Here is a 21,681-nt window from a genome sequence, read left to right on the forward strand (position 1 = left end):
TTTGTAATGTCTCTGTCGATCTGTTGTTTACTTGGAGAGAGTTGGTTGGAGCATCATAAGTAAATGGGGGATTTTTCCATACCTCCTATAGAAGTGGCTTCTTTAATTACATGTCTGCAGTGATATTTAAAAATGTGTCTTGAACCAGTATGTCCAAAACAGAGAGAATCGCTTTAACAGACAAACTCACAGGGCAGAGAGGCTTGGAGCTTTCTAGTTCACACTTCTTCAATGCGTATTAGCAGATAGGCTTGAGACAAAAAGCCAACTTTGATAAGGAGGAAGCTATAAACTGAAGATAGAGCTTGCACTGGGTAGAAAATGAGCTATGGTAGGGACTGCAGAATTCATTTTGGGGACAAGCTTGTGCAAAAATTACATCTTTTTACCCCATGTCTGCTCCTTGTGTCATTTGAATAGTTAGTTTATACATGTAAACCACTGCTTTAGTTATCAGCGCTTCCAAGTCCTTTGCAGAAAATATAGGGATTGGCAAGTTAGAGATCCTTAACAAAGACCAATTAAACGTTGATATCAAGCTTTGCTTACTGTTTCAGAAGTGCAACATATTTCAGTTTTGGTCTATCATTTTCTCAGTAACTAATTGAAATACCATGTTTCCCAGTTGTTAGTAAGAGACCCAAGTAAGTGTTCCACTTACTTCTTTGGACTATGCTCTTTTATAGTACTGGAGAAATAAGAACTTTATTCTTCCCACCTAAAGAACTGGGAAAAAAGATCTGCCAACTCCTACACTTCAAAATGTGACTATAGCCAGCAGGCTGACATCAACATGGAGCTAAAATGCGGGAGTAGATACTAATTCCTTGTTCTGTTCTTCTTTAGCTGGATATGCCAGGCTTTAATCATGCCTTTTTCATGCCTTCTACCTTACAGTATCAAACATACTGGTACGGGGTTGTTGCAAAAGTGGAAGAATTGTAAATACTTCCACAACTCATGAAATTGTGTGTGAATATGAGAAAGATGTCTGAAGAAGGTTTCTGAACCCAAAGGATTTATATAATGAAAACTTATATGGGGTGAAAGTAACTTCCTGCAATTGGAAGTGCATAGCTGCAATTGCTGTGACACACCAGTGTCTTTTCTACCCAGTAGTGTTTCTATGCACTGTGCTTTGTGGTTTTTTTAGTGAAATGTTGTTACTGAGATCCTTTTCTGCACAATAGAAGTGACCATAAAATAATACTTGCACTTGAAAATCATTGCAGTGTGAAGTTAAACATTGCTTTTTTTATTCTGAGGAAATTCTTGAACAAAAGCATGAATGTGAATGTATGTGGAATAAGGCCAATGGGCAGCTTGAGGGCCTCAACTTGATCTAAGGGTTTTGTGTTTGAGGGAGGCAGTTGGACTAGAGGACCTTCAGAAATCCTTTCCAGTCTGAATTCTCTGATTATAGCCCAGAAGCTGATCACTGTGTGTGTCCTTTTTCCATCCATCTGTGCAGAGAAGTGTCTCTTGGCTACATGGGGCATATTCCCAGGACGGCCTTATAACTGTGAAGACTCCAAAGCCATTTACTTAAGGTCTTTGAATTTTATTTCAGCAAACAAATGTATTAGCTTGTCCATAAATCTTTTTGCATGTCAGACCAAGCAAGTTTTCTAATGCACAGAGAAATGAGGAATGTTGGTTTGAATCCAGAAAATGTTAATCCTCATGTCTGTGGACCTGGAGAAAGTAATCCTCAGGCTTCCCTCGCTGTGAAATGAATCTAACGCTGTATCATGGGCTCATGCATTTTAGATGATTCTCTGTGGGTAATGTTTTCCTCTAGTAGGTCGTAACCTACCTTCAGCTATATAAAGCCGCATGATGAGATGCAGGAATTAATTTCATGCATTGCTCCAGTTCTCAGTATACTTATAGACAGCATAGGCTCATCTGGATATCTGATATGCATGTCACAGTGCTGCTTTTAAAGCTGTTTCTGCAGTTAGCTGAAGAATAGGGCAAAACAGACAAGAAAATGAATGCCAGTTTTTTTTAGTTGATGGGACTGGTTTGGCATTTTGGAGACTATAACCAAATGTTGCTGATGCAGCACGCAATGGTGCTACTGCAGCTGGTGAGTTCAGCAAAGAGGACAGGGAGTGCCCTGTAAAACTTAAACCTATCTCTTATCAGGGAAGTGATTAAGACCAAACCCATTTCTTATCAGTGGTATGATTAAAACTCATGCTCTTTAGTGATGAAAGAATAGGAAACCGTGAAACCTACTAGATGATAGGTGAAAACAGGCAGGATGCTTTAGTGCCTTCTGTGGAATTGAGGCCATCTTCATCCTTCTCTGCCTGGCATGCTGGCTTCGCTTTTTTGTAGATTTGACTAGTTTCAGGTATTTTGGTTTAGTAGAGGTGAATATTGGAAAGAAACTAAACATTAAATAGGTTGCTTTTTTTCCATCCTGAATGAAGTAAAAATGCAATACTTTGACAAAGTGATAGTGGGGTTTTTTCCACCCTCAAAAAAAATATCACTTAATTAACACCCTTCAGTGAAGAAGAAAAAGGTGTTAATTAGAGTACCAGTCTATGTAGCAGACACTTGGTGTATGTTTTCAAAGTTTGGATGGGTGCAATAGGAAAATGAGGAGGGGAGAGGAGGAAGGCAGCTTCTTATTGTAGTTTTCTTTGATACTCTGATGCAAGTTAGAAGTGAGACTGTTGCCGTGTAATAAAGGTGAAAATAAGCTAAAGTGAGGGCAAAGCCAGTTGAGAAGTGCTTTGTGGACTGCCCAGGATCATCTATTCTTTCCTATTTTAATGAAGTCTTTACAGCTAGCACTTGTTATCCTGTTCCCTGAAACTGCAGTAAGTGTGGTTATTCCCTGGAGCTCCAGCCGTGCTTTGAACCCCTGAGTCCTGGTGTCCCGAGCAGACTTCCCTTGGGAGGAGGTGGTTGTCTCTGAAGTAGTACAAGTGCAGCGTTTCAGGAGCCTGTTCAGGTGTTTGCCTCTGGTCATATTACATTCTTCCCTCTTGAATCCTCATGACTGCAGTGGGTTTTTAACTCCACTGCAGAAGATCAAGCGATTTATCTAGTCACTCTGAAGCATGTGCCAGTGATGGTAAAGCTTTGTTCTGTTTTACCTGTGCAGAGCCTTGGGTACTTGGAAAAGCTGGAAGAATTTTTTAAAAAAGAATTTTAAAAAAATCAGACTGTATAATTCAGAAATCCAATTAGGAAGAAGGTGTGAAAACGGTTTAACGAGGACATCACTGAAAGCTTCAATTCTAATGCCTATTTTTGGTGGCAGAACTTCAATACCAAGAGTGACGGCATTTGCCAGAGTAACATACTGATATTTCATCTGGAGCATTTTGGATAACACTGGTCTATAAAACATAAAAATTAACTTTGGCAAAGATACTTTTTGCTATTCCATTTAAGAAAGACATTCCTGAAGGCATGTATTTACAAAAATGGATTACACTGTATTAATAAGGAGATTTTTTTAATGGATTTTCAGAGACAAAAGGAAACAAAAAAAGGGCTAGCTTAGCTCTACTTTATTCAATCATAGATAAGTGGAGTTGCAGGCAAATTTCTCAAGCAGTGCACAGAAATAAAGTCTCCAGAACTGTGCTAAAGGCCTGAGAGCAGTGGAGAAGCAGTGAAATACAGGCGTATGGTGGGCTAATAGGAAAAGTAGGAAATACCAGCCTCTTGCTGGTTGTGATGGTTTTAATTGTAAATACAGACAGTGTAAAGCATTCCGTCACTAACTAGTCTACATTTCATCAGTGTATTGTGGCTTTATACTGAAAATCAGATTTATTCTTGCACTAGCTTTGCAGACTCTTTTGAGTTTTAAACTGTGTTTTCTGTCTTCGTGCAAGTAGAGTTCACCACTGCTTTGAACCTCTGTAAACAGGCCCTTGTATTCTTGGGCTTCATAGCTTGTTTCCTGATCTTTGCAGACTTTTCAAGATGGTCTCCTATTGCGGTTCGATGTGATGGTCTTGTGCTTGTTTTCAGCTTTAATATTCATGCTTGACATATGTAAACCTGAGAGAAACTAGTTTGTTCTGTATTGCTGGGGCTTTTTGCGATACCTGCGTTTCAATTAAACCTGTTTGTTTCTGTCTTTGCTGGGACTGGCTTAAAGTTTTCTTTCCTCATCTAGCACTTATGTATGTTTTCTTAAGGCAAAACATAGTTTTATTTTTAAAATCCCTTTATTTAGACTACATTTTAACTTGAGGAGATCAGTATTCTCCCTGCTTTCCTTCTCCACTGCCGTTGTCATTGATTCTTTTGCAGCCTAGTGCATCTTGTGTTAAGTTTCAGTACAAAAGGATACTTAAATTAATAGTGCAATCATTTCTGCAACTCAGGGATGATTTTGTCAGGTACTGCTTTCTGTATGTTTTTAGACCGGTAGATCACTGCTAACATATCTTTCTGATATCTCTATCAAGATCCAATGTTGAGTGTTCATTCTAGCAGCCAAGGAAGTTGGGAGGCTCTTCGGTCATTGCAGTTGTAGTATTAAGCTGTTCAGAGGGACTCCAGCCAGGGTAGAACAGAAGCTAGTCAGAAGTTGGTCAAAAATAAATATTTCAACACAGTTCTAATACAGCATTAAACTAGGCATGTTCCTTTTCCCACCCACACCTCTTCCAGAGGTACTTGGTTACAAACTCTTCTCTGGCGTCTGTCGGTGAGGGAAATAGCTGCAGTTGGAAGGGGTGCTGCAGCTGTATGAGGTTGAAAAGGGTATTGCTAGTATGTAAAGCTGTGAGTCATTTATATGCCAAAGTTGGAATGTAGCTTGGCTTTGCCTTGCTTGCTTTTGGCCAACAGATAGCTCATAAATATTGGCAGAAGAAAAATTAATCTGAAAAGGTGTCTTCCATTGATAAAGCCTCACTAATGCAAACAGGTTGCTCAGGAGCGGTAAAGCTAAGCTTTTATGCCCATTTAAACTCTCTATCTTTAGGCTTCTTGTCCACTGTCCTCTTCTGAACTGTGCATTTGTCTGATGTGGAGCTTTTCAGCTTTCTGGCTCTGGGAGTCTGCTGTACATGTTTCTCTTACTGCATATGGAAATTTTTGGCTGCCCTTTTGAATAGCTCTTAGCTTCTCCCCCCACTCCCAGTTCAAGTGCACCTGTCTTTCAAAATGCTTTTTTTTTTTTCTTCTTAATTTGGATCTAGTGGTTCTTCACATTTCCAAACTCTTAAAATTTGTATTGCAGTGAAGAGCCCTGCTGCACGCTGGATTTCATTAGTCTTTTGCAGAATTGTATGTGACTATCAATTGTATGAGACTAATTTGTTTCTCAAGTTCTCTAGAGCAATTCGTCCATTGCTTTCCTTGCCTTTATCCTCAAAATTGGTGAATGAGATCAAATCTTCAATAAACAAACATTTCCGAAGTGATCCATTATTACTGCCACTTGTTCTTCATTCTGTTCTTCAAGCATATAACAATCAATTAATGAGAATTAAAAAAAATTGTTGGAAACATAATAGGGTACTTGAATAGCTACACCTTCTGGAGCATCGTGTGTTATTTTTCTTGCATTCTGGTATATTATGAAGACTTCTTTGTGAGGGATATTTAACAATAGATTTTCCCTTGTTCTTTCATGCATGACAGTAATCAGCTTTAAAAGTATCCAAAACCTGAACAACCCTCCCCTTCAAACACCTTTTTCTTTTAGTGAGGAAAACTCACTGTGCAATAGAATAACTCATTGATGACTATAATGAAATAAATACGGCTGTCAATATAATGAAAATTTACAATATCAAAACTTCATAAGAATATTTTCTTTAATCACTTGAAGGTGCTTACTCCTATTGTATTTGACAGTAAGGATTCACTTAGAAAGTAGCAGAATAGCCCAAGTTGTGAGCTTGTATGATCTCCAGATTATTGCTCCTTTCTTTCAGCCTCCCAAGGGCCCTGACCTTTGAAAGTTCCTGAATGTTGGTGGCAGTTTGGCTGTGCTGTTCCATATGGGGCTGATGCTTGTAAGCTGAAAATGGTTCTTGCAACCAGTGCTTCCTACAGGTTACACTTCGGAAGTAAGACAGCTACAAATCACAATTAAGGGCAAGTGTACAGTTTTAAACATATAGAGTATAAATCACTTTAACAAAACCTTGACTTCTTGGCTTGATCTGTGTTTTAATATGCATTTGTTCTTTTGGTGCTCCTGTCCCTAGAATTCTGCAGAACATAGTAATAACAAAGCAGTGAGTACTGTTCTTGGAGAAGACCAAGTAAGGGAACTGTTGGGCTCCAAAAGCCTCTTATGTAAGCAATGAAATCTGTATAGTGTCATTTTCTGTTTGGTTTTGCACAATTATGGAAATTACTCACTATTGCCAAAAAGCAGGAGTACTTAAATTTCCAGACTCCTGTTGTGTTACAGGGAGCGTTCTTTGTAATATTTAGCTTTCCCCGCCCCCCTCCCCCCCCCCCCCCCCCCCCCCTTTTTTTTTCCTCTTTTATTTTACAACATGGCTGCTTGGTACTGGCAGACTTCATCTCTTTGTGCAGCTTTTGGCTAGAAATCTTAATCGGAAATGGCCCTCTGGCAGATGTACAGTAGCTGGAAGCATTGCCTGAACTTACTGATGATGTTTGCTGTATTGCCTTTGCTGTTTCTGAATGACTGAAAATGCAAAACAATAACCTGAGACTCTTGTGTAGAGTTTTTAGTAGCACTGCCAGTCCTTTATAATGCAAAGTTTTTATTAATTTGTATATGGAGGCTTTTCTACCACCTTCATTCTCATTTGTTCTTCCAGGATTTTATTCTAACCTGGAATACCTTTTCAAAGAGCATTTTTATCCCTTGGTGGGGTGGAGAGGGCCACCAAGTTCAGTTTGTGTTTCTCTTTGCCATCATTATGGAGTTATCTGTGCTGATGACATGATTACTAGGATGAGGATAGAGTGCATTGAAATATATTGTAATCTGAGACATTGTTTTTCAAGAGGATTTGAAACTGATGGAAATGGAGGGTTTAAAACTTAAACCCAGAGAATATTTACTAAAGAGACCTTTTGATGCAGTTGTCCAGTTTAATCTTTTTAAATTATTTTTAGGCTTTGTGCAAAAGTTGTAATACTTTCAACAGCTTAGTGGTTGCAGAATCAGATCCAAACCTGAAAGCTTTTGACAGCTTGTTTTATCCAAATTACTGATACTTCTTTTAATAAGAGGATTTACAGTACTTTTTCATACCACATATGTGTATTGTGTAGCCCCAGCAGCAGTGCAGCTCCAGTTATTTTAAAATACACAATTACACCCCTTCATCCCTGCTACAAAGGCTAGGTAAGCCTTTCTTGCAGTAATGGTTGCTCAGTGGCTGGGGCAGCTGTAGAAATAGGATTGAATTGCAGCTTTAGGGTTTTTGGTCACTTGGCCTTTGAATTCAGGGATGTGTTATACAACAGGGGAGTTCATCATCTTTGTCAGTGTGTAATGGAAACTGGGAACCTGAAGCGGAGGATCACTTTCTGAGCAGTCTTCCCTGAGCAACTGTCATCTCTTCAGCTGTGACTGGCATTTCAGTATTATGGTGGAAGGCTACAGTATAGAAGAGAGAACCACTAAGCCTTGGAAATAAGCTAGCCTATGCCATATGCTAGTGCTTTAGCCTGTTGTGTTTAGTAAACCACGCTGAGATAGGTGCCAGTCTTGCTGTTTGATTTATGCCTCTACGAGAATACTAAGTCATCCTTCTTCAGCATCCCTTGAAATGGGGACAGTCCAGCAGAGCAAGATCATAACCCGGTCTCCTGTGTTACCTCAAGCAGCAGTGTTGAAAACAGCGTGATCCTTGTTAACCTCAAGGGACAACAATGGTGATTGTAGTGTAGTTTGTAACCCCTGGTAATTAGGGCACTTCTAGTGCAGTAGCTTTTCCTCTCTCTTCCTGCAATGGATTACTTGCTGTAGTATTTCTGCTGAGCACAGAGCTCGCTTACTTTAGTGTAGGAGTAGAAGGCTGGCAAATCCTTGTCAAATGAGTTTGTAAGTGAAACAATTTCTGAGGTTAATATTTTTGAGTGTTTGTTCTTGTAGCTGTTACTTGTAGCTACAGCACAATTGCTCTTCAAATGTGACTGTGCCAGCAATGAACGGTTTGTCTGTGTGCTCTGGAAACTCTTGGTCTTGTTTTCTTGCCGAAATGATTCTTCAGGGATGCATCTATAGTGCAAACTTCCCATGTAATTGTCAGTCAATGTACAACTGTTTGTTTCACTGATTCATGAGCGTGGTCAAATGATGTGTGTGGGGAAGTGCTATTTGATGGGTGTACATCAGAAATTTTTCCGAGGCTTGAAGTCCACCTTTCAGTTTTCTAAAATCCGTTGAATTGTCTTTCAATCCTCTTCCTGGAAATAAGCTGTGAATTTGAGGAGAGGGATGAAACAATCTTGAGTTTTATCAGCTGTGTGGCACTCTTAACTCTGCTTGCTGATGAGAAGTCCTGCTGCCCATGGAACACAGCAGTATGATGGGTTTTGCTGCATAATCTGTCTGGCCAGCTGTATTCTAATCTTTTAGGGGGGGGCCTGGTGGGGGAAGAGACTAGCTTTAAGGCAACACTGTTTTCAATAGATAGCTTTGAAAATAGGATTGAAGGACAATTTAGTATGTCTGTGCTCTTAACACAGCTCTGAAGCTGGTAAGTATTGAAGGATTTGATGCCATAATAAGGGTATTTTGGCCTGACCACTGAATGTCAGTATGGCATCTCATTTCAGAAGGCAAAAATCGTGTGGTCTGTTCAAGTACCTTTACTGTCTGTTTCCTAATGAATGAAACTATCTTTTGGCCTGTCTGCATATATACCACTACAGTTCCCTTTTACCTTAGAAGGTAGTGAGGCTTCTGGAGCTGTGGTGATCTAGCTACTTCAGGAAAGTAGGTCACTTGCATCTTGGGGAGTTCCCTGCCTCAGAAGTCCAAAATAGATGGAAGAAAAGGTCAAAACAGAGTTCACAGTTGTGAGCTGTGTAGGGCCCAAGATTAGGGCTTTTCCCTTTTTTTCCTATGTAGATAGGTCATATAAAACAAGAAAACTCTGAATCGGAGAAAAGACATCTGGCCACGAACACTGAACACTTGCCAATTACAAGGTCCATGCAACTGTAGAAGGCTTGAAAACCCATCAGTCTGCTCTACAGCTCTGAGCTGGCTGGTGTGTGTGGCAGCCATGGCCTGGAGTGGCCAGGGCAGGCACTTCATGCCGTGAGGCTGTGCCTCCTGTGAGTGGGGGTGCACTGCTTTCAAACTGTTGTTGACCTCCATCTGCAAGTGGTCCATGTTGTGCTTTTTCTATGAAAGTTGTGGTATCATAGATGCTAATGTCTTACTTAACTCTGTTTTCTGCACCTCATTGCTTTGTTCTTTATAAGATCTTTTGTTTTCTGCCACTCTGTCACTGCGTTTCTGCTGCCCCTCCCTCTAGCTGGGTTTGTCAAGTCGCCCATGTCAGAAACTAAACTCACGGGGGACGCCTTTGAACTGTACTGTGATGTGGTTGGGAACCCCACTCCAGAGATCCAGTGGTGGTATGCTGAAGTCAACCGGGCTGAGTCTTTCAAACAGCTGTGGGATGGCGCTCGGAAGCGCCGTGTCACCATTAACACTGCCTACGGGGCGAATGGGGTGAGTGTGCTGAGAATAACCCGCCTTACCTTGGAAGACTCTGGGACTTACGAGTGCAGGGCCAGCAACGATCCCAGGAGGAATGACTTGAGGCAAAATCCCTCCATAACGTGGATTCGAGCCCAGGCTACTATAAGCGTCCTTCAGAGTGAGTCCGGCACCCTACAGTAGTGGCACTGTAGTATCTAGAGACAGTCTAGTGACCCTTACCCTCCCGTTACCCTGATGAAACCCTCTGCTACCTTGTCCTGTTGTTTTGAACCCAAGACTGCTCCTCTACCTGTAGTGCTGATGTCGTCTGCCATCTGTGTCTCTTCTCCTTAGGATCAAAGGACTCGGGGAAAATCTATGGATCTGTTTTATAGCTTCCGTGTGAAAACAAGCCCTGTGTTGGATTTGTTTATCCCCTACTCCTTTTAGTTTTGTGGTAGGTTTCCAGCCACCATAATGCTGGCTTCTCCACGAGTGCCTTTATATTTGTTTTTCTGTTCTTCCCAGGTCTAACCATTTTGTTTTTATTTCTTCTGTTTCCTTGGAATTTCTCTGAATGCCTTCTCACGTGGTTTTGGTTGCATATATGCTTCTGTTCAAATCCTTTCCTTTTAGTTATGTGTGATGTTTAATGTTTAGATTTTTCCATGAAGTTGTGGTGTTTCTTTTCCTTTCTGAGCAGCAGCATGTTTCTAATGAGTTCTCTGATGCAGCAGCACTGAACTGATGCAGCTATTCTTAATCCAGCCTATGAAAGGGGGGGGGGAAGAACATAATTTGTTGAACTAATAACTTTAATAACTTTAGCTAAATGACTTTCATCTGAGAATGTAACTTTTGGCAGCAGAAAAGCTTTCAAAAGCAGAGAATGTGGTTGACCCAGAATTGCTTTTTGTTCTTTATTTTGTTACAAGACTTTTCTGCATTCAGCTTGCTTTTAAAGTGGTCCCAGACCAATTTGGAAATCCGCATTGTCAGAGAGTAGAGAAGAATCCTGTTTCATTTTGTGTAAGATGCAAAATTTCTGCATTTGCTAACAAGGTGAAGCAAATGTCTAAGGAGTTACAGGTAGAGTCAATTAAATTTGCAACATGAGCCTGCTGCATGGAGGTACAGGAGAACTTGCTTTCTCAATTATTTTTTCAATGTCCTAAGGTGGCAAAGAGTAGAGCATAGGTGTTGTCTTGCTACTGTACTCTGTGCATAAATAAACCCTTTATGTACCACTTAGAGCTTTGTCTGGGTACAAAAATGTCAAACTCTGTAATTATGTCTCAGTTATGTTTTTGGATACATTAAAACCAATCAGCCAAAAAAAAAAAAAACACAACCAAAAAACAAACAGAAAAAACCCAACCAAAACAAACCACCCCAAACTCCCTAAAGCTTGATGCTGCAGTTGTCACTGCTGGATCAGAGACCTTCCCCTGGGAAATGGAAACAACATTGATATGTGTGAAGAAACAGATAGTGAATCCAATGAGCGGACTGACTTGAAAACTTAAGTGCCATTGGGTGGTTCAGCTCAAACCTGCTCAGCTTTCAGTCCTAATGCTTGATTCTTCCTTTGTCCTTTGAGGTCCCAGAGAACTCAGATGCATAGATTGCTTGCATGACCTACAACAGCAAGAGCTGGGTAACTTCAGGAAATTATACTGCCTTCAGACAAATCAAAAATAATAAAAAAAAAGTCTTCTAGGAAGTAATGTCTTCTGGAAATCCCCTCTACCCCTGTTAAGACATTTAGGCACCTACCTTTGTGTCCAGTCAGTTTTAGTAACCTACTGAGGGAGAAAATCCTTTTCATATAAAGTCACCATTTGGGAACGAGTTACTGTGAAGATGTCTTCGTATGGAAAGTGGATTTTTCCCCTCTCAGGGCATTGATATTAACCTGCTCTGGGGTATGAAGTTTAACCTTTTGTCTTCCTCCTCAGTTAACATTGTCTTGTTGCATCTTGTGCTACTAACTCTGAAGTGTGTATCGTGACTTCATTGCTAAGTGCCTTGTGCTTGGGATAATGCTTCTGCTTCAGTGTTTTACTTGTTGGGGGGGGGAAATGTTGAACCAGATACTTTAATGCCTTCACTCTGTAATATTGTGTATATTAAGAGATCTGACCAGCTACTGCTTGGGAGACAGACCACTTGGACATCAAACTCCTGCATGACCGTGCTGGACGTGGACATAAGGGGGGGAAGCAGGTTTCCAAGCTGTCCCTGGAAGGTGGACACCATCTTCTCTGAAGCTGCCCAAAATGCCTCAGCTGCTGTATTGTGTGTGTGAACACAATTTGTCTTTGGAATGGGGATTTTCTGACTAAACAGTGTTGGAGTTTCCAGCTAATGCTGGCCATTTTGCTGCTGGGTTTATTTGATCACTGAAAGGGAACATCAAACATACCAAAAAAGCACAACCTCTTTTCACTGCCCTTTACATCACAGCTTGTCTTCAATACCAGAACTGAAGTGTAGAGAGGTCAAGTGCAACTTGACTTTTAAGTTAGTACCCAAGAACTAGCATCTGGCTTCTATCTCATTCCTAATTTGGAAAAAGAATTTCACTTATTGATGGTTGGGGATTTGATTGGTTTTTAACTCTAAAACCTTGATCTTGCATAAAATCGGCAATTTAAGTGATGTATAAAAAGAGACTGTTCAGCATCTTGCTCTTTTAAGTGGATATCCTTCTTTGGATGTCACTGTCCTGGTAGTATTCCATTTGCAGTGTGTCTTCTAGAATTAAATCAGGCTAGGACTGCCAAATCACTTTTTGAAAATATAAACAAATTAAAGAAACATAAGTAGGTAAAAGATGTAAATGAGACTGCAACTGCCTTTAATTTTCTTAACCTAAAACTCAAAAAGTTGCAAGTCAGACACAAAAGGCCCCAGCAAACTTTGCCCCAGGTGAAACGAGCTCGAGACAACTGTAAGTATTTTCTGGACATAACACCTTAGCAGAGGGGTAGTTAAGAAGAGGTGTCAGTTAGCAGGAATAGTCATTTGGAGCTTCAGGCAGTTTTTTTCTATATGTTTTGGTTCATCAGTGTTAGAAGCTGAAGGGTCCATTATCAAAAGAATCTGAAAGCCAGAAGATTACCACTGTCAAAACCCTTCTGGATTAAGTCTTTGACTTTCCAGTTTTTGTAGGGACTAGATTAAATTTTTTTGTGACTTTTTTCCTGTTGCTAGCATTTGTATAATGCTTTCTGATGGCCACACTTATGCTTTCCGTTTCTAGGACTGCTGCAGGCTGATCACCACTTTAGGTTGTGTCTCAGCACAGCACAGACAGCTTTAGCATCTGTTAGAATGGCCCTTGCTAGATGTGTTGCAGTCTCTGTTAGAGTGGCCTGAAGCCCGTCTTGCCGACATCCTTCTCCTAAAAGGGAAACACTGCGTTTATTTTTCAGGCTGCAGACTTGAAGACACTGCTTTTATCATCAAAGAAAATTATTAAAACAAAAACCAGTATGATCAGTGAATTCTAGCAAAATTTTATTTCTCTAACATGCTGACACTGAATTATTATTTCAAACATATTGTTAAAAATATTTCCAGAGCTCTGTTAGTATTTTTGTGAGAATGCACACAAGCTTTTTGTTGGGAATTGAAAAGCAGACAGAGCAGTCCAGTAATGGTATGGTTGTAATAAAACAAATTTGTACCCTGTAGGACCCAGATAGATTCTTGCATGCATAAAATTTCCCAGCATGGGAAAAATGAAGCAGAAACACAGTTGAAAATATGCGCTAATAGTGAAGTGTCTAAGAGAAGTGTCGAAAACCTTCTGTTATTACAGTACTTGCTAGTTTTTCTGCAGTCAAATGATACTCCTAGGTTTAAGTAGCTGAGAAAACAAACTGTAGACAGTCTACTGAGGAGAGGGGGAAAGGATATGCAAGACTGGAATGGCTCTGTTGAGTTATTATAGGTAGGTGTATTTTATCCCTGCCTTTCTGGGCAGTAAGTACCGTACTGTTGGATAGATGAATGTTTTATATGTCGAAAAATGCAGTGTTTCTGATGATAGTGGTATTTTCCACTTCCCCTCATTCTGTTTCATAATTTGTGTTCCAAGGCCTATGCAGATGAATATCCAAAAGACTGCATGACTATGACTAAACTTATGTTCTAAATACTACAAGGCATAACAAAATTTACAGGGTTAAAAATTCTGTGCTGACTTGCAAAAATAATGAAGATGTCCGTTAGTGACTGACTTCCTCAGACTCCTGCCCTTTGCTGCTGACCAGAATGCAGAGGAGGCAGCCCTTGCATTCTGAGAGGTTGGTGCTGCAGGAGAGTGGCTGGTGAAATGAGCAGCTACTTCTTTGGAACTCATTTCACCCTTTAAAATAAGGAGATACATCAAAGGTAGAGGGCACACAGCAGCATTTACACAGTAAAGACTGCTCTAGTAGTGGTCTTTAGTTCAAGCTGAAACTATAGCCAATGCTAAATCTAGATATTTTTGGAGGACAAACAGCAAGAATTCTTAAATTTCCTTTAAGCTCTGTCATCCTGTGTTTGGATGTTTTTGTTGGATTGTTGGGTTTTTTTTACAGAATACTTGAAGCCAGATGTGAGCCATGAGACCTTCAATAGAAAGGTCTTTTTACCAAGCTTGGGGAGAAACTTGTCTCTGAATATTCAAAGAATTCGTCAGCCTTATTTGACAGACAGTAATAGCTGTCTGCATGATCTTAAGAAACTGTGGTTATCAAATGTAAGGACAGTGCCCTCATACTAATCTTATCACTTCTGTAAGGCTTTCCCCTAAAAAATGTGAATTTAATGTTACTAGGTAAGATTATAATGTGAAATAGCCAGGGTTCAGTTCTAGTGCAAGCAGCAAAGCATGTAACTGTTGTGGTCAGTTTATGCAATGGGGCTCACATATTTATTTTTTTTCTTCATAAATGTTTATGTTTAAGGTTACTTCAGAAAACAAATAGTTTCTGACTCTTAACATGGTGTATATTCTCACTTTTTATTGCCAAGAGTTAAGGACCACTTTCAGGTATTCTTAATCAGACTTGTGCCTTACTCACACTGGGTGTTTGCTTGAATTTCAGACACCAGGGAAGTTGTGCTATTTGAAATACCTTGTGTGCACAGAATATTTTCCTTATGTAGACATTAGTATTTTTGCAGGGGGAAGTCTGGAAATAATATTCAGAAGACTGTCTAACTTTTCTATACAGAAGATGAGTTTGTTTTAAACCTTGAAGTAGAGGAACAAAGTAATAGAACCAATAGAAAGAAGTCGCTTCTAAAGGACTAGCTGATCTCTTGTGTATAGTCACAGGATGTGTGTTTTCCCATGTTATGGCCAATAGTGTGTAAAAAATTATTAATAATCTTATGTAGAAATGTGTAGTGAGGTTAAATATTAAAATAAACAATCTAAAATACATAATTCTCTTTTTTCATATAGGAGTGCTGATCTGTAAGGTGTTGCCTTCACTAATGGTCAGCTGTTTTATTGTGACTTTCTTGATGTCTCCCAAATTAGTGCAGTGACATTCCTTGTGTAGTCTTTTCCCTTCCTGATTCCCCTTTGAATTTTAAACTAGTGTGGCACAATTGGCAGTGAAGATTTGTTGCTATTTAACGTATCCTTTCTTTCAGAGCCCAGGATCAATGCCAGTGAGGATGTAGTGATTCATCTGTATGGTCCGGCTGTCACATTGCAGTGTAATCTCACCACAAGTCCCAGCCCCCTTTCTGCCAGTTACTGGGTGAAGAACGGAGAAGAGATCCCTGGCACTAGAAAATCTTCCAACACTACAGAATACAAGTAAGTCTCCTTGAGATAACCTTCACCGTTACACTGGAGAATGGCAGACCTGGTAGACCTACAGCTTTGGAATAGGTGATGAGATGTCGGGACTCCAAGGTCCCTGGTCCGGCTTCACAGTGGTCACACAAATTGGGTTGGTCTTCATTAAAGGCTCCACAAAAGGTACATCTGTGAACAGCATTAGAAGAAAGAGTCTGGAAAGACCGTTGTCTACAGCTGTCCCAACTGGCTCACGTAAACATAATGTCAATAAAAGCATACTGTAAACATCTCCTCTCAATCTAAACTTGTTTAGCTCTTCTCTAGAGTGTACGTGATGTGTGGACATAGGCACAGACATGCAACCTAGTTTTCTTTTCCTCTGTGTTGTGCAGTCTCTATCCTATTTATGTCTGCATAAAGATGGATCTGCAGCTGTGCATCTTTGTTGTGCAGGGAAATGAAGCACATAAATCACTGCTGAAATCAGCTGGTTTAGTAATTTTCTGGCCTTGGGAGATAAAAAAAGTGTCTTCTCTGAGTTGTTACTGATGAGTTGTCAGACCACTACTATGAAACGATGCCAAATCTTGATTAAACCAGTACAGCTGTATTACTTGTGCTTCTTATTTGTCAGTACATCCAGGTTTTTCAGCATTAATCTCGTCCATGTGTGGATTCTCTGGGTTTGTCTTTACCTTCCATCTAAGGGTGTGAAGGACAACAGAGCATGTACAGCCACCTGTTCTGGTGCACTGTAGCTTGCATCAAGCAGAAATCTCTTGAGGGTTTCTGTGTTCCTGAAGTGAGGCTTTCTTGCCACGGAGTTGATAAGAGCATGTGAAGCTTGCGCAGTGATGCCAACAACAATCTGTTTTGTATGTGTGATTTTTGTGTTCTTTTCTTCCATTTTCTTTACTTGATGCCAGTGTGGATAGCAAATACAACTTTCTGTTCAGTGCTGAGCTAAGATGAAAGAGCACTGGAAGAATGGTTTAACCACTGGTGGTAACTTACTCTTTGGAGACACTAGACCACTTCCGACTCTCCTACTCGGCTGTTACACCAGAAAGAGGTGCCTATGTCTGATCAAGGCCCGCTACATTATAGCACATCTGGTTTACTGTTCCTTGCTTGTCCACTAAAGCAAGGAAACATGCCTACGCACTCAACTGGCTTCTTTCTGTGTCTAGCACAGTACTGTGGGCTCTTTACCGCACTGATGATGCATACTGGCACAGGATTAAGAAATATTAATTAATTATTAATTAATTAAGAAAGGTTTTTGTTGCCTTAGCAAAGCATCGTTTCATCCACAGTATTATGGAAGTTGTGTTTGATGCTGATGTTCAAATTTTTCCTTTTGTTCTCTGCTTTAGCTCACTTTGCATTATCTGTTCCATTTTGCAGTTAAAAAAATAGTCTCATTTAGTTCCCAGATTACATCTTGTTACTTTCTCAGTACAATGTTTAACACTGGGTCTGAGTTTTAAAGGCTCTACTTTCTTATCTAGCAATTAACTTGATGAGCAGTCTTGTCCAAAGCACCAGCTTGAGTGGTAAAAAAGGCGCTTTGCATCAAGGTTACCGAAAATTGCACATTATTATTTAGGAAGCCAGGTTTTGAGGCTGACTTGTCTATAATCTCTTCCAAGCTGCGGTGGATTTTTCCTTCCAAATTCCTCTGTAAAGGAAGAATTAAACTTGGCTTCAGTTTTAACTTCCTGGAGAAGAAGGAAGTAAGGTGGGCAGACTGTAAGACAGGCTCTCTATTCCCAGAGAATGAAGGGGCTGCTAGAGCATGCCGCAGTCTCGGGGACAGCTTGAGAAATAGTAGATTTGCATTTGCAAAGTAGATCTTGAATTCCTGATCATTTTTAAGCTGCTTTGCTGCATGTTGTGGTTTCAGGCTTTCTGTGGCATTTTTTTGTTGCATATGATCACACTGCATTTGATCTGTTTGTTAATGTCTAGTTTGATTTGATCACTTGTGAACATGGAAATACCAGATTTTGTCAGTGAGGATCCATGCAAGTAGTGGCAACATAGTTGTGGTTAACAAGAGAACGTTTCACTCAAGCACTTTTTAAATACTTTGTTAATCTTTTGTGTTCTATTTATTTTCCTTAAAAAAGCTTTAGGTTCTTGGTTTTTCAGTTATTAACATGTGTTGGTCTGCTATAAAATAGTATTTGAAGTTCAGCATTGTTTGCTATCCAGAAAGCTTCAGAATTTATAGGTTAAACTACTCCTTAAAAATCCTGCTTTATACAACATTAGAAATTGAATACATCTTTCCTAATTCTTCATTCAAACTTGTTTTAGCTGCTCTTGCTGGAAGCCAGCTGAAATCAGAAAGCTCAGAGTTAAGTATAGCTTTTTAGTTCACCATTTTAATTAAAAATGGGCAAGAATTATTTGTAGTGTATTCTTTTACAGCAGAAAGTGCCGGGAAGTGGTTCTGGCCATCCTGTGCTGTCATTGTAGAGACCTGTCCCCTAGTCTACATTCATAGTTTGGAGGAAAAAAGGAGTGACTTATTTGGCAATTCCTCATCAGTTAATTCAGAGTTGTGTAGAAGGTTGCTGAGCTAAACTGAAGAAAATAGTTGGTGGGTTTTTGTTTCTGTTTCTTTTTTTGTTTGGTTGGCTTTTTCTGCATCTGCTGAAAAGTCTACATCTACAAAAAGCTGGGCTTTTACTAAAGCCACAGGACTGGAGGAAGTTGTTGGCTGCACAAACTTGTTTCAGGTGCTTGTTTGTCTTTAAAACTTTGCAGCTGTATCAGTTTACACTTTTTTTAATGATTTATGGTAATAATACTCTAGTACTGGCTGTTGTCAAGCAGTCTGCTTACTTCCTCACCACCCTCCTGAAGCGTTGACTTAAGTGAATAAAAAAAGAAGTGGTCAAACTATGATTCCTTCACTATTAAGGACCTAAATGCAATTACAGAAGGCCAGGTATTCTCTGCCTTCCCTCTCTATTGCAGAGTCGCAAGATAGCCTGGTGATGGGAGCAGCTGGCTGGGGTTGTCTCACTGCAGCTCCGCGGAGCGCACCTTTGCCAGTGGTGTCGGCAGGCATTAATGTTCAGCGTTGCTGCGCACTTCCTAAGGCTGCTTCGCCTGCCTACAGTTTAAATGGCAATTATGCCTTTGATGCTTGATGATTCTTAAGTAGTTGTTCTTTCTGTCATTACGATAATCTGTAATTCTAACTCTGTGAAAAGTGGGTATATTATTGCTTATCTGAAAGACTTATTAACTTTGTAACTAACTTCAGACTTTCACTGGTCGACTCCGGAAATAAGTGCTGTAAACACAATGAAGACTTGGGTCAAAGTATTGTGTTAAACTGAGTGGCTTTTTCCATGTGTCTAAGCAGTTTCCATGCTTCATTCTTTTTTTTTTTTAAATAAAATTAATAATTATATTACTATATATAATAATTAATTAAATCATATAAATAGAATATAAGTGAATTAAATCAATTTAATAATTAAATTATTTTATTACAGTGCTCTTCTGCACAGTTTCTGTTCATCTGCATGCTATTTACTTAATGTGTTTTTAAAGAATAGTAATAATGAAGAAAGCTAAGAAGCCTTTCAGTAAAGGGAGGGAGGGATGAGTAGTACTCTGCCTTATTCTGTGCTGTATGGAGATGTGAATTCTGGGTCACATCATTGTATGCTTCTCTAGTCTAAGATGTCTTTTGTAGGTAAATATTTGAAGAACATACGCACAGAGCTTTTTAAGTCATTTGTATCCAAAAGCTTTTTGAAGGACAGCAAAAGCTGGTGAACTTGAAGGTAGCACCATCTTGAGTGTAAAGTTATCTTGGGCAGTTTTTTCCTGGCTTTTTGTTTGGTTGTTGGGGGTGAGGTTTTTTAGTATTTCTTGTTTGTTTTTATTTTGCATTTGTTGCAGCTCTGATTTTCTTCTGGCTGGTTTGCTCCTGTTTTCCCCTCTACTAGCTGTTATTGCGTTAGTCTTTCCTAATTTCAAGTGGCAGCAGATTCCTGTGTGGTGTCTTCATGAGTTGACCAGCTTTTGCAGTTTTTCCACTTGCAGCTTGAATCAGAGAAAGCCATTAATGGACCAGTCTCATATCTCGTAAGAGAAAAAGAAAACAGATTATGAAATGACAGTGTAAGCCTTGATTGTGTCTGTTGCTTTCCAGTTGGCCATGCTATGATTTTTTTGAATGCAGATAGTACATACAAATCCAGTTTCTCCCTCAGTGGGAGGTGGTATCTGCCTAATAGCCTAGCAACTGGAGCGTGACTCACATCAAACTAACTGTAGTGCATAATTAACAGGTATTGGGCTCCTTCTTTGCTTTTAAACTAAATGCAGTGTCTCTAGCTAAATTGATACTGACTTTCCAGACTAGAGCTCACCCTTTTTCTAGGCGTACAACATCTCTTACTTCAAGTAGGTATGTCTGTATAACATACCTTCAATTAACAAATGACAGCTGTGAAGTATGGGGGGTAGGGAAATAAATTCCTAGCCTGCTCATTTTTGGTTGCTAACACAGTACTTAACACGGCTCATGTGTTCTCTCCCTGTCTGCAGGATTTTGAAGCCCAGAGCAGAAGAGTCAGGGGAATACTTGTGCGTGTTTGTGTTTTCAAACTCTCCTATAGCCAACGCCACTATAGAAGTGAGAGGTACTCTTTTTTGTTGTTGTTGGGTTTTTTTTTTTCTTGTTGTTTTATTTCCTCTCCCTGAAAGTATATGCTTCCACTGCCTCTGCCATCGTGCTCAGTGTCTGTACGAGAGAGCCAGCTCAGGAGGCCTCTTCTCATGATACATAATATGTGTCCAATCCTTGGTTATAATTTCAAGGGAAAGTCTTGCACACAGTCGTAGGGGAAAGATCTCACAGATAAAAGATTATGACCATTGCATTTGTGGTCCACACAAGAGGTACTAAAACACCTTCTAGCACACTTCTGCACTCCTTTGGTAAATCTGGCTATCACAAGAGACCATACCTGTCCAGCAGGATAAAGATTGCTGTAGAATGTGTTTGTGCTTATGCAAAGACAGCTGCTGGTTCCTCCATCTTTCACCGTAAGTGAAGCCATCTGAATGTATTCAATGTACTTTGTTGTGAATAGGAAAAGAGTAAGAACCAGCATCTCTCGTGTGGTAGCTTGGAACTGTCTTTTTGTCTGCAGAGACTATTTCAGTTGTTGGGAAAGCCTGGGTTCTGGTTGGGACAGATGTCCTGTACCAGATTGGGGTTTTCCACTTTTGTGCACCATTTTTACTGTCTTGTGTATGTTAGTAGTCTTCTGACCTCTTTAGGACCCTAAAATAGTGGATAGAAACTGCAAAATGTGAAAGGTTTGCACCAAGCTTTATGGTAGTTCTTGAACAAAAGAATAGTGTTTCTGTTGGACGTACAACATAGGGGTGATGGTGTTTTATACAGTATTAAACTACTGCCACAATACAGTTGTTCGTTTGTTGAATAACTGTGGAAATTACTGGCCCACTGCTCTGCAGTAGCTGTGGTTTGTCCCTTATATGCTGTAGTAAGATGGTATTGAGGCAGTATGGCAGCTTTGTTAGTCAAAGGCAGATGAGTTTATAGAAAAAATGTGTTAAAAAGTCTTGCAAACAGCCTATGTGCATCTGGGACTATACTGATGCTGGTTTTATGAAGGTGTACTGTAAACTTGTTTGAAATCTAAGTTAGCATTACTTACCATCTTCCTTACACATTCAGCTTAAATGTGGAGCTTCCTCTACTGCTGTTTGAAAATAGCAAATGGGAAGGAGGAAGCTTCACACTATCTCTTAGCACCCCTGTGCCAGTGATGCAGCCTGTCCTGATCTATATTGTGATCGTTGCTGTTTAAATTGGGTATCATAGATCTGTAGCAAAAGCTGACAGCTGACCTCTTTCCTGGGAACTTCTGGTGCCCCACTGCATGGTCAGGTTCCTGAATCCGAAGTGAGGAAGTGGGGGTAATTCGGCAGTCTGTGTGAAATGACAAATGCAACAGTATTATTCTGAATGCCATCTTTCCTCTCTAGAGAACAGCGCTTTTTGAACCATACAGTTTCCTGGGGAAGAGAAATATTGCCATATAAATAAGCATTCTGACAGATTGTTGTACCAAGAAAAGCTTGCTGATTTTCTGTATCGATTTTAAAAGTTTTTTTTCCCATGATTTTGCATAAAACAACCTATCAAAATATACCTAGTGTTTAA

At 39.9% G+C, this 21,681-nt stretch overlaps 1 protein-coding gene across 2 annotated transcripts in view; it reads left to right on the forward strand.

The window, feature by feature from the left end:
• The window catches only part of NPTN (neuroplastin), a 59,649-nt gene that overhangs the window by 16,371 nt on the left and 21,597 nt on the right, over positions 1-21,681 (forward strand). Inside the window, exons 2-4 of one of the 2 annotated variants that reach the window (XM_080397366.1) lie at positions 9,471-9,818; positions 15,299-15,467; positions 20,031-20,125. In XM_080397366.1, the coding sequence (XP_080253492.1) occupies positions 9,471-9,818; positions 15,299-15,467; positions 20,031-20,125 (612 nt within the window). The remainder of the gene's footprint in view (positions 1-9,470; positions 9,819-15,298; positions 15,468-20,030; positions 20,126-21,681) is intronic. The other variant, XM_080397367.1, reaches the window with a different exon arrangement.

Source organism: Falco punctatus (genome assembly GCF_963210335.1).
Source record: "Falco punctatus genome assembly, chromosome: 7".
In the NCBI taxonomy this organism is placed as follows: domain Eukaryota; kingdom Metazoa; phylum Chordata; class Aves; order Falconiformes; family Falconidae; genus Falco; species Falco punctatus.